At 44.3% G+C, this 12,511-nt stretch overlaps 1 protein-coding gene across 2 annotated transcripts; it reads right to left on the bottom strand.

Annotated features, from left to right (window-relative positions):
- Positions 1 to 455: 455 nt before the first annotated feature.
- On the bottom strand, positions 456 to 2,459 carry LOC119018147 (transcription factor jun-B-like). Of its 2 annotated transcripts, XM_037095612.1 has the most exons (2): positions 1,985 to 2,459; positions 456 to 1,724 (listed from the first exon to the last, which is right to left on the bottom strand). In XM_037095612.1, exon 2 carries the CDS (start codon positions 1,684 to 1,686, stop codon positions 790 to 792), a length of 897 nt encoding a protein of 298 aa, XP_036951507.1. In that variant the 5' UTR covers positions 1,687 to 1,724; positions 1,985 to 2,459; the 3' UTR covers positions 456 to 789. The 2 variants fall into 2 exon arrangements, with proteins under 2 accessions (XP_036951507.1, XP_036951499.1); XM_037095604.1 differs by having other exon boundaries at positions 456 to 2,458.
- Between the last annotated feature and the right edge of the window lie 10,052 nt (positions 2,460 to 12,511).

Raw genomic sequence — 12,511 nt, forward strand, 5'->3', positions numbered from 1 at the left:
TTTCTAACCATTTTTCCTGTACTAGTGTTCTCTCGACTTGTTTTGGGAAACTGAAAGCAGAATGGGGAAACTCCCTTTAACTCTACTGAGCCACTCATTGACAAACCTGTTCATTTACACACGCACTCACACTCGCGCTGTGGTGTGAGGGGGGCGTGATGGGGAGAGCGCAGCACTTCTGACGGGCAGTGTAGGAGGGAGTTCCCGGAAACCTTTTCGTGATGTGACGTTTGCCAGCAAAACTGACCAAATATGGGCTGACGTATGTACGTCAATACGGAAACTATCCTACGCTGGGACGTCACCAACGTCAAGTAACTGCTGCCGCTACAAAATATAACTGCTGACCGGCGAGAACTTTGATAACAGTGTGGTTACGTTAACGAGAATAATACGTCGTAAGAGGTGACGTTCTGAAACACACATGACCTGAATAAGAAGCAACAACACATTTCTCAGTTTCATAAATTCATTTACTTAAATATATACTGTACAAGTAATAATAAAAAAAAACAGGCTCGTCAGGCTCAACCTGACAAACACAAATAACTTACATAAGAATGACTCACAAATAAAGTAAAATGTAAACAGGCAAAGCCAAGACGACACTTTTAATAACTTGTTCAAAAATGCCCGAAGTGTTTTAGTCTTGTGTGGTTTCTGTCTGGCTGCTTTTCTTTCAGCCAAAGAAACCTCAATAGGTCCAGTTCTTTCTCTGTGTAAAGACATTGTTCATTGTGTTGTCAGTGCAGTTATTGTCCAGTGTTTTTCAAAGTGCATTTTCGTTCTTCAATAAGACTTGACTTTGGGCGCTAACATGAGCTGGCAGCCACTGCTCACGTGTGTCATGACTTTCTGTTTGAGTTGGGCCACCTGCTCTCGCAGCAGAGAGGCCGTGTTTGACAGTCCGGCGTTGTCTGTTTTCAACACCTTCACCTTGTCCTCCAGGCGGGAGATGCGCTCCAGCTTGCGCCTCCGACACTTGGAGGCTGCGAGCCGGTTCCTCAGCCTCTTGCGCTCCGCTTTGACGCGCTCCTGGTTCTCCATGTCGATGGGGGACATCGGCGGAGACCCGCCTTCGCTGCTCTGCATGTCGGGGACTGTCTGCGGCTCCTCCTTCAACCCGCCGAACCGCTGCGAGTGGATGCCCAGGCCGGGCAGGGAGTGCTGGAAGTGGTGGGATCCGTGCGCAACGGCCTGGGGGTGCTGGTGGTACTGGTGGTGCGGCAGGTAGCTGATGGTGGTGGAGGGATAGCTGGCTCCGGAGGACAGGCTGGGGTTCGTGGCGCAGCTGCCCAGGGTGGTGTACTCCAGCGGTTCTGGCTGCATGGAGGTGCCGAACACGGAGGCTGGAGCCGAGCAGGCGACGCCACCGGTGCCGATGGAGACGTTTGGAGGAGCCATCTGGTTCATCTTGTGCAGGTCGTCCAACGCTTTAACAAAGCCGTCAGCAAAGCCCTCCTGCTCCTCGGTGATGCCCCGGTTGTAGAGGAAATGGGCAGGTGTCGGCGTGGTAGTGATGACCCCGTTACTGTTCTGGATGATCAGTCGCTCCAGTTCAGGAGAGGCGAGCTTAAGGGAGCCCACGTCCTGCGTCCCCGCCGAATAGAAATCACTGTCGGCGCGCAGGTGCTGCTGTGACTTGAAGTTTGAGTTCCGATATGAATCGGAGAAGTTCAAGTTCATATTCTGCTTTAGCAGCTTGTAGTCGGGCAGGGCAGCGCCTGGATGGCCATAAGCAGAGAGAAACGAGTCGTCATAAAAAGGCTGTTCCATTATTGTGGACATATTTCAAAATCAGACAGTCAAATACAAGAGTGCGCTGCAAAAGATGCTGCTTGGACACCGAGAGGCTTCAGTGTCCCAAATGATTGAATCCAGAGCACCAAAGTCCCGCTGTATTATTCTACTGAAGATCAAATCTATCAAAAAGCAAAACTTCCAAAATAGTGGAACTGTACTGTACCAAGTCGTCGATTTGTACCTTTAGTGGGATTCAAAGCGGAGTCCAGTGACTAATTCAGATGTTTTCAATCCGCTCGTGAGTAGGAGTCTTTCTGTCTGTTCAGTCTTTTCTTTCCTGCTCTGAGTGTGCGCTCCGCTTCTGTTTCCTCCTTATTGTGAGGCGCCGCTGCGCTCCGCTTTATTTATACTGCACGCGCTGAAACCAGGCTGTTGATTGGTCGGTCGTTCCTTTGTGGTCCCGCTTCCGGGATGTCAAGGTGACGTTGTTGCCAGTAACAAGGACTGTAAACAAGACGAGGCCTATCGGCGTGGGGGAAAGCTCAAAGCAGGTACACTAAAATACCTCAAGTTCACAGCCGCAGCCCTTGTTATTTACCAAAACGTCGGTTTCAACGTGTCGCACAGCTCGAAAAACACTGGGAGCCTTTTTTTTTTTTTCTTTTTTCTTTTTTCCCAATCTCACTGGGACGCCCAGACCACTCCGACAACCACTTTGCCCCTTAAACCTCGACACAGTCCTATGGGTAAGGATATATAGTCTGCTGCTGAGTCACGCCAGCCAACTGATATCGGCCAGCCCATATTTGGATATCCCGGCGCACCGGTTCCTCCCTGACAGGAGCGGGAAGCCTATCCCATCCTGGCGCGCCTCCAGCTCTCCGGGACGTGGGAGGCGGAGGAGGCGCACCGCTGCCCTCCCTCAGCCCCGCAGGCAGGGAGAGGATGGAGAGGTGGCGCAAAGGTCTTGGGCGTGATGTCCTCAGAAAATGCACGAAACACAATAGGTGTCTGGCCGAGGCAAACATCTGCTCGCTCACGGGGATCAGACAGTGATGTCTTGGTCATGTGATTAACAAAAAGCAGCATTTAAAGATAATAATCGGGTGAGGAGGAGATACGGAAGGAGTGTTGCTCGCCCAACAAAAAAAAATACAAAACAAAACAAAGAAAACCAACCGCTGTAATTAATCTTTTAGGAGTGAGGTAATTGTGTCATTAAAAATTCAAAAGTGGTAGAGGCTAATGACTAACTGGACCTGACTCCAGCCAGTCGGTATTTCTGTCTTCTCCTTTGCTGTTTTCTAATATTTGTACTGAGCGCACTAAACCTGTAACGTTACTATAGGAATAAACGGGGGCGTAAACAGATAACAGAGCCTCGGAGGTATGTGAGGGTAAAGACATGTCCCCCTGAACTGAACACCTGTTTGATAGAAAAGACGTCTTTGTTTCCTCTGTATGGTAATGACCCCTGAATCACTTCCCAGAGGCCCGTGCGCCCACGCACGTTCTTATCGTCTAGTTCGACTTTTCCACCCTCCTGTTTATACCTATCCCCAGGTCACATGTGTGTGCATCTGTGGTTTGTTTCTCATTATGGCAGTGCCTGATCCATCAGTGTTGTTTTTGTTTTAAGCCAAGCCATAATCTAAAAATGTACTAATGTGACTGGAGGATACAGTTCTTATTAGTTGATCTTGGAGATTAAATTAAAGGAATTATTCACCCAACACTGACAGCCATGATGATCTCACTCCCCATATCATAAAGAGCCTAAGATCTCCCAGACTACTGAATATAAAGGGAGCTTTACACTGTTTTAACCATGCAATCAGTCTGCAGTGTTGTGCGCAGATAACTCAGTGTTCTCAGTGAGGGCATTTCACTTTTCACCATTTAGGGATGTGAAAAGTCGACCCTGTGGGTTTTAAAGATGTATTCCAACAATTAAGTATCGTGCTGTCATACATTAATGAGCCTTACAAGAGACAACTAAAAAAATGAATGGACAAAATCAGGGCAGCAGAAGCTGAGACATCTGAACTTTTTTGTCCATAGTTAAGCTCCAGAAAAATCTTACTCCTACATTTCCCATGATGCAGTTTAATGGCATATTTATTTAGATGCTGAGTGCCTCCAAAAGGCCCTCTTTTATCAAACTCTGCACCACTCAGTTTGTACACACATGACAAAAAGAATCCTCAGGTAGGGCTACATGGTGCTATGACCTTAAAATAATGATATGATATTTTTATGTATCTCAATGTTTTCAAATCTCCTCAAAAGCACTTCATAAGAGCGAGGACTGGGCAGCAAAAAGAGAAATAAGAGCGACAGTATTTTAGGAATGACTGTTGGTGCTTTCGCAAAATAATAACTGAATGAGACTTTTGATAAATAATCATCAGTAATGTGGATTCAGTGACTAAGTAGGTAAACAGACTGGTGAGTTCAGAAAAGTTAATCACTTTACCATAATTTAGCCTTTAAAACCAGGAAAAAACAACACTTCTGCCACTTCAACATTAAACAAAATCCAAGACGATATAAAGCCTAAAGTCATGATAATGATACAATAACAATATGTATCGTCCAGTTCTACTCTCGAGCCAAAGCTGAGAATACCCTGATGACCTCACTTTGACATCATCAGGATTATTTTCCAGTCTTGACAAAGCCCCATGCAGAGTACACCGATGAGATTACTCCTGTGTTTTCACAGGCCGAGCAGTACTCCAGTACAGTAAGTTTGCTGGAGTGGAGGTATTTGTCGGCTATCTGGTTGTGTTAAGTTGTCCCAAAACGTTTTACTCTTCTTTTTAAACTCCTCTTTTAAAGTTTAAATTGGGGTTTTGCTCATATAATGCAACGGGTTTGACCTTTGAGCCTGGTGTTCCAGTTTGCATGTGTTTTCTGTAACGTTGCAGGCATTAAGCAATTTATTTGGAATATGTGAGGCAACATCAGCCTGTGCACTTCCTCAGTGTATGGGAGTTGGACACTGCAGTTTGGCTAGTTGCTGTGCACTGGTCAGTTTTGGCCGAGGCTCCTCCCACTGAGCGGTCTTCTTGCATGTCGGTCAGGCCTCCTGTCATCGAGGAGAAACTTCAGGGGAAACAGAGAAACAGAAGTTGTTTCAGGGAAACAGAGTGAAGTATCAGTCAGTGGTCAGTTCCAGTTTCAGTGACCTCATCCACCAGCTAAAGGTCACTATATTGCTTTGAGTTATTATAAAACCGTCACCTCTTATTGCATGTGGCTCAATACTGATACATTTTTTCTTCAGATTAGATGATAAATAAATTACTCATTGGTAGGGTTGCAACTCATTACTGTTTTCATGATTGATTGAAGGTGTATATGTAAGAATATATGTGAGAATAATAGTCTAAAACATAAAAAACTAACTAAAATTAGAAAGTCTTCGATGCATGGTGTTGTGGAGATATCTGCTTAAGCCAGCATGCTGACTAACTAGCCCTGGGCTGGAATAACTCTTTCCCCCAGCAGTCCAAAGCTCTTGCTAGTGGTGCAAACACCAGCACCCACAAGGTAGTCGAGCTAGCTGCACTGCTAATTGAGCTAACAAGCTTACCATTGGGCGTGAATAGACAATGACTGCATATTCATTTTTGGGTGAACCTTTCCTGAAACATTTCAATGTTTGGTCAATGAAATGTAAAAAGATTAGCAAAAATGCTAATTAAATGCTTATTAAAATAGTTGGTGGGGCACCCATTAGCTCAGATGGTAGAGCAGGCGTCCCATGCACAGAGGCTTTGTCCTCGCTGCAGCAGCCTCGGCCTTAAGTCCCAGCCTAGGGCCCTTTGCTGCGTGTCACCCACATCTCTCTAATCTGGCTTCCTGTCATCTCTGAAGCTGTCTTATCAGTAAGCCATACAAAGGCAAAAAAACCATATACATGAATAAAAAAATCAAAAAAAGAAATTGGTGTTAATGATGTGATCTATAAATGGCCGGATGCTGTATTTTGTGAGAGTCTCAGCCCATCCTCATCCCTTAAGCCTGAGCAAGCGAGCAACAATAAAAAGGTCTTCTGCCGCTAAAATTCACATGCACTAGAAACTCTGCTATGGAATCTTTACATGTGACTTTCCTCTTTGAGGCCCTTAATTGGCTCTGAGGCTCTGAACAATTTCCTTGCTCGCATGCACATGATTATATGGGGCCGTGCACCAAAATTCAGAGCAGCACAGTTCAAACACCTCATACATGCAATTCTGTCACTGTCTCTGAGCCCTGGTGTGATTCAGGTTGACAGATATGACGACGAGGAACAGAAGAAGCATAAATAGCTGAAATAAGAAAAAAATAATCATGGAAGCAGCGAGGAGCATATAGGCGCCTGTGGCTGAGCCATAAAAAGGCACCTTTTTTGTTCTTCATTGGCGATGAGTTCTTCACAGGTCTGCATGGTAATGGCCGGCTGTGCCCCGGAGAGAGACTGAAGGCTGGTGAAGTGAACTGTGGGAGCTAGCAGCCTGTGACAGCATGCTTGAGAGAAAATAATTAAATTTGTCACAGACATTACAAAGGTGTCATTTATAAGAAAGTCCTCAATGCCAACCTGACACGTATACTTGTTCAGTTATGAATCATGCTTCCAAATTTTTATTTTACTGAGAATTCAATTATCTGGAACCTGCCAGGACTTGCTGACGGAGCTGATATAACCACAGTGTGAGTTGAATCATTAAATTGTTCAGTAATTATTTTTGTCAGAATGAGTTTAAAGGAAATAAGTGGGAGTTCAATGAAAATAGTGATTTGAAGTTTTAAAGTATATGCTAAAAGATTCGTACTGCTTTCAGTTCATTGGGCAGAATCCTGTCTGGTGTCGTCCTCTCTGTCTAATTACTTCGCTCACTTCAAATACAAAACTTAAGTCAGAAAAGGACAAATCTGAGGAATGCCTCAAAGCTGCTGATGTTCATTTGGCCTTCATCACAACTTAAACTCCCTCCTGTCCTTCATGCCTCCCACCGCAACCTCCACAGCTCATTCAGGCTCTAAAACACTGGCCGGCTTTATTAAATGAACCAGAAGTAACGCCTCTCCTGCGTCTTTGGCAAGGTCTTCCACGCTGGAAGCTCGATGACCTGGAAGCGGCCTGTAGGTGTGGTGAGTCAGGTAGGGGTGTTCGCCAGGGCAAAAAGCTGGCTGTCCCCGCGAGGAGCGGACAGCTCACTCCCTCACACATCGTATTAAAGCAGAGGACTTAATACGCTCCTTAAAGATTGTGTGGGTCACTTAAATTAACGCTAACAAGCATTTCCCCTTTTCCCCCGCTCCTCCGCGAACAGAGCCCCCATGCCTGCACCAAAAGCCTGCTTCTTCCTCTTCCCCCTCTTCGTTATTTGGCTGCCCGTGGGAAATTGAACCGCCTTGTGCATGTAATCGCTTTAATGAAGGCATGTTTAATCAGCATATTCTTCGTCTGTAGCTTGCAGATAGTGCCAAGGAGCCTTGTAGCGACGAGAGACCTTTAGCACAAGACAGGATGATTGCTGGGGCCAAATGAGTGTGGCAGGAAAAGACAGTCGGACCCAGCTGTCCCCCTGGGCTGATGTAACGCATATGGAGCTGTCCTTCCCACTTCCCCTCCATCTACACGGATGCTTAAACTCCCTGTCACTCTGCCAGTCTGTAAAGAAGGCAAACAGCAGGAAGTGGGGGGTTTAATTAGGTCTAATCTGATTTTACATGCTCATTTGGTTTATTAATTGAGCTGGCTCGTGTTGCCTCTTTTTTTTTTTTTTTTTTTGAAAAAGACAAAAATGTGAACTTCATAATGAGTGGGGGATGAAACTGTGAGCATAATGGTGTTAAATGTGAGGTTACTGCTATTCTTTTGATATATTTCAGTAAACACTATTGGAGTGAGCGACCTTCTTTGTGTTATTCATATTAACTACATTACAGTTCATAGTCACACCAGTGAGCATTTTAGGGTTTTTTCTTGGGAAAGCAGTCATTTATCTAACAATAGAAACCTGGATACAATGTCATGGGTCAAGCCCCGTTCATTCTTCTGAAAGCTACCCAGAGGAGCATTAAGCTGTAAAAAAAATTAGACTTCCCATTAATAGAAATACTCACATCTCCTGTTTGTCATTTGCTCATTTTGACATTGCTAATAACAGTAGATGTAAAGTCGGGGGATGACCAAAGTAAATCGGATGCATCCTCTGGGGATCATGACTGTCTACACAAAACTTCATGATAATCCAACCAGTAGCTGCTCGGTCATTTCAACAACCAAACAAAAAGACTTTGCCATCCCAAGAGCTGTGCAGCTAGTGTGGCAAGAACCCAGTTTTATTTTATTACAATTGTTAAATCTCCAAATGGGCATCTATGATCATAATACAGTCATTAAAGTGAGCTGCTTCCTGATAATAAAAAAAACCCAGAAGAAACGTTTTATGGCCTTTGGGAAAAGTGCCTGAGGAGATGCGCTACAATTTTAAAAAAAAAAGAACAGGCACAAAGGTCCCAGAAAGGTCATATACTAGTTTAAAATGAACATAACAGTAAAGTGACGGAGGTGAGTAAGAAGCCAAACAATAACTTCTCTGCAAACGCACCCAAACAGGACACATCATACATTTGTTCTGAAACTATGAGGGCTGATATCCTGTAAGTGACTAAAAGGTTGCTCACAGTTCTGTGACATACTCTGTAGTGTAGTTTAATCATAGCACATATGAGCCATTATCATTATAAATACAATTGAATACTCATGTAACTCACATAAAACGTGATATCTTATCTCACAGCATAACACCATCTGGGCCTTTCATTTGTTTTACACCTTATTAAGCTACACAAAGCTCCTGTGCATTCAGATTTGTTGTAGGACTCGTGGATCAGGGAGAAGAGGTGGGATGTGTTGCGGATGTTTGATTCCTCTGTCAAATGCTGCCCAAGAGTTCCTCTTTGTGTGCGCAAATAGGAGAAGTGAATGTGAGGTGGCAGGAGGCCAGGAGGTGGAGGATTTGGGTACACCGCATTTTCATTTCCTCAATGAGTTGCGGTAATGGACCAGCTGTTGTGCCGGTGGGGCAACGGCAAACATGAAAAGAATCAAGTCAGGGATTGTTTCTAACGGACGCCGGGGGTTCAGCAAACGTACATCAGTAATGAATTTCGATATGATCTGTATATTAAGATCTGTAATGAGGAGGTGCACACGCTTTGTAAACCAGTCCTCCAATAGGACAAGTAGACCAGCGGCTCTTTATTCAGCGTTCGATGTGGATGCTTATTTAAAAGTACTTTCCAATGCCACCTTGATTCCCTTTGATAAGTCTGATACCTATAAGATACCTATAAGTGTTGCTGTTAAATGAATTATTCAAAATTCAAAACGATGAGGCTTTGTTGAAGTCCCCTGATTTAAGTCAAGAAAGTCTGTCTGAGGTTTTGGTGAGTATCTTGAGAGTAGAAGTATAAAGCATGTTTTTTTTTTTTTTTTCAAAAAGAAACCAAAAAAAAAGCAAAACATCTGCACAAAAGCCAATAAATCGAGTGATACACTTGAGTCATCACTGGTCGGGTCTGAAGTCTGACTAAAAGTTGGAAAAATCATGAGAAAAATCTGTGGGTGTGAGGTTCCAAAGAAGTGAGCTAACCAGACCTCTGTAGCCCAGTTCTTCACCCATGCTCGAGGCTTGTGGCTTTAGGCATCATTAGCCGCCACTAACATAACACACATTTCCAAGTAACTGTAGAGATGTACTTGGGTTTAAGTAGGCGCAGGGTTCTGGCAAGGAAAGAAAATGCGTAGAATAACAAATCTTTCGTTCTGCTCAAGTGATTGTGGCCCCTTTATTAAAAAAATAATAATAAAAATAGGCCTTTGTCAAATAACAGTTATCTTTGAAAGCAATTTTATGTGCAACTATTGAACCATAGAAAAACCAGCTTCAAAATAATTGTGATGGTACACCGACACTGTGATTTCCACTCACGTGTGTGGAGAAGTGTCTTGTTTTCCCTTCAGTGTCCTTCGTCTGCTGTGTGTCAACTCTCAGTGATCAACAGAGTTCCCTGATGAACAGATGGCTTTGGCTGTTCCTGAAGTCACCGCCAACAACCGTTAACTGTAGCTGACGTTGGCTCGTTAGCTTGGTTAGGTGCTCAGCTAGCTGCATGCGGCTGGACTACGCTGGGTGGTTGGTGCACCAGGGGGAGTGTTGGTGTTCATGCCCAAAGCCCACGAGTTAGGACCGCCGGGAAGAGGAGGTTTGCAGACTTGGAGAAACACGGGCGGGGAGCGTTGCAGGAATGGGCACCAGAACTGGACCCGGGAAAGCAGGCAACGGAACAAGGTGCAGCCACTGTGGACATGATGACAGAGGCGATGAGACCGAAGAGGACATTGAAGAAAGTTTGACAAACTGAGATACAAGAGAGTACATCTCAGACTGGCTTTAAGTCATTGCAGAGAGCTGACCTTTTGGTGTTCAACTAGGTTAGCCAGCCTGCTAAGTCTTGTGTTGTTGCATTTCATTGATGTTGATGGCTGTTAGCAAAGTTGTCTAGTCATAAGTAATGTAATCATAACAAAGCGTGTACAGCTCCACACTGATTTGACATCTCTGCAGCATTCCTAAACTCTTTGCTTCCGAGCAAGTAAGGACGGTGCGAAAAATTAGATTGACCTGAGAGAAAGGGAACTCATTCACATGAGGGCAGATTGAAACATTAATCACAGTAGCTGGTAAATGACTTGTCTTATTTACTCTCAACGTGTACAACGAGAAGCTGTGGTTTTGGTTTGAGGTTAGAGCCTCCCTTCAACCTACACAATTTCCCAGCAGGTAATTTAAATGCGAGACGGGTAGCTATGTTTATCTTTTGGTGCAGAGACAATGTAGTCCATAGATTATGTTACAGATATAGCATTTTAAAAAAAAAGTTAAATGGGCAAATTTGGTTTTGGAACCCACGCAACACACCCAGGAAAACAGATTTCCAAGAATCATCTGTTTATCTGTTCAGTCTCTTTCATCTGGGCATGTGTAGAGCTGTGATGCCTGTTTAAATCGGTCACTTCTTTATTTTTCTGCTTGTCTGCTTACTGCATCCCTGCCTCAGAACTGAGAGCACCTGCATTATGAGAAGTGTTTATCAGAGCCAGTGAGTAGACACAGAGAAAGGCCAGTGTGTCTAATTGTGTGGTTACTGGTGAGAACAATGGTGCGAGCTAGGCTGAAACTGTGTAGGCGCCCGAGGCGCATTCTGATGCTCTCCCTGTCGCTGATGATCATCGAGACTCAGCACTTCTACCCTCCATTGCTTCCTGGAAGTAAAGCAGAGAGATGTGAGCAGAAATGGATGCCATGGTACGATTGCCCGAAAAAAGCTTGTTATCATGGGTGCCTGTTGTCTGACTGGCGGAACAGCGAGCAGAAGGAGGGAACACAGAGCGGCTGTTGATTAATGTAGGTGTACTGTTTCGGTCTCTCAGTATTTAACTTGTGCGCCTGCCCCAAACCACAGCTGCGTTCTTGAAAGTCAGTTTCCCACCCGTTCATTCATTCATGAGAAGAGAGAGCACAACCCGCCGCACCTCAATAGAACGATGTACATTTTGATAACGTTTTAAACTGATAATGCCCACACTGTCCCAGCGCACTGGTTTGATGAAATTCTCGGAGAAGCTTTACAACTTTCTTTTTTTTTTTTCTATAAAAGTCCTCAGGCTCTCCATGTATAAATGTGTACAGTTGTTTGGCTTTTACAGTCCACGATGCAGATTCATCAAAATATATCAGTGCCACAATATATTAAGCACATAGTACAACACTAACATAATATTAATCTCATAATCAAATTGCCTTCAGTGAGAGGGATTACAGTCATAATACATTCTAACTTAATCTCCTAATTAGTCATTGAAGCCCCTCAAACTTTCATCTGAATTCAGCAGTCAGAGGCGTTTCACTCGACCTCATTATTTACTGACTGCTTCACAGCAATGTAGAGATGACACCAGCGAGCCAAGCCCACTTGTATTTTACTTACCAGAAGTGGTTCACCAGCTTGGGTTTTTCACGCACACTCACAGTTATACGTACGCACACACACACACACACACACACACACACACACACACACACACACACACAAACAGGAACTTTCCTGTCAAAGGATAGTGGTTCTCGTACCAAGAAAGCCAAGTGAGCGAGTACAGAGGCGGTCAAAGGTGATGCTTTTAATATCTACGTGCATTGAATGCCTCCACTCAAAGATGTAAGCGGGTCTCCAGATAATCTTCTACCAGTCTGTACACAGATAGCAAACAGTGAAGCGAGGCGTTTCAGTCCTTAAATGTGCAGATATCGCTGCCTTACCGCTCCTTCATTTACTGTATGTGATGTTTCTGAATCCCTTTACCAGTGTGTGGGTATGTGTGATGATTCTGTGTGAACCTCTTGTGCTGAGATGTCTTTTATCTGGCAGCTCTGTGATGTAAAAAGAATTTCCTGATAAGTTAGTCACCGCTATATTACAGCCTACAGACCTTTTAGTACAATACAAAGTGTGATGGTGTTGGTTTGTTGACCACGTACAACACGTAGAAAATTACAGACATCCGCGTGCATCATTTTTACACTGCATGTCATGAAAAACACAAACACTGAATATTTGCGACTCATTTGTGTCACCTGTACATTCACATTCTCCGTTCAGTCCCCCCCCTGTAAGCATGACACATATGTGTACACTCCCAGAC

The sequence above is a fragment of the Acanthopagrus latus genome, chromosome 1 (genome assembly GCF_904848185.1).
Source record: "Acanthopagrus latus isolate v.2019 chromosome 1, fAcaLat1.1, whole genome shotgun sequence".
In the NCBI taxonomy this organism is placed as follows: domain Eukaryota; kingdom Metazoa; phylum Chordata; class Actinopteri; order Spariformes; family Sparidae; genus Acanthopagrus; species Acanthopagrus latus.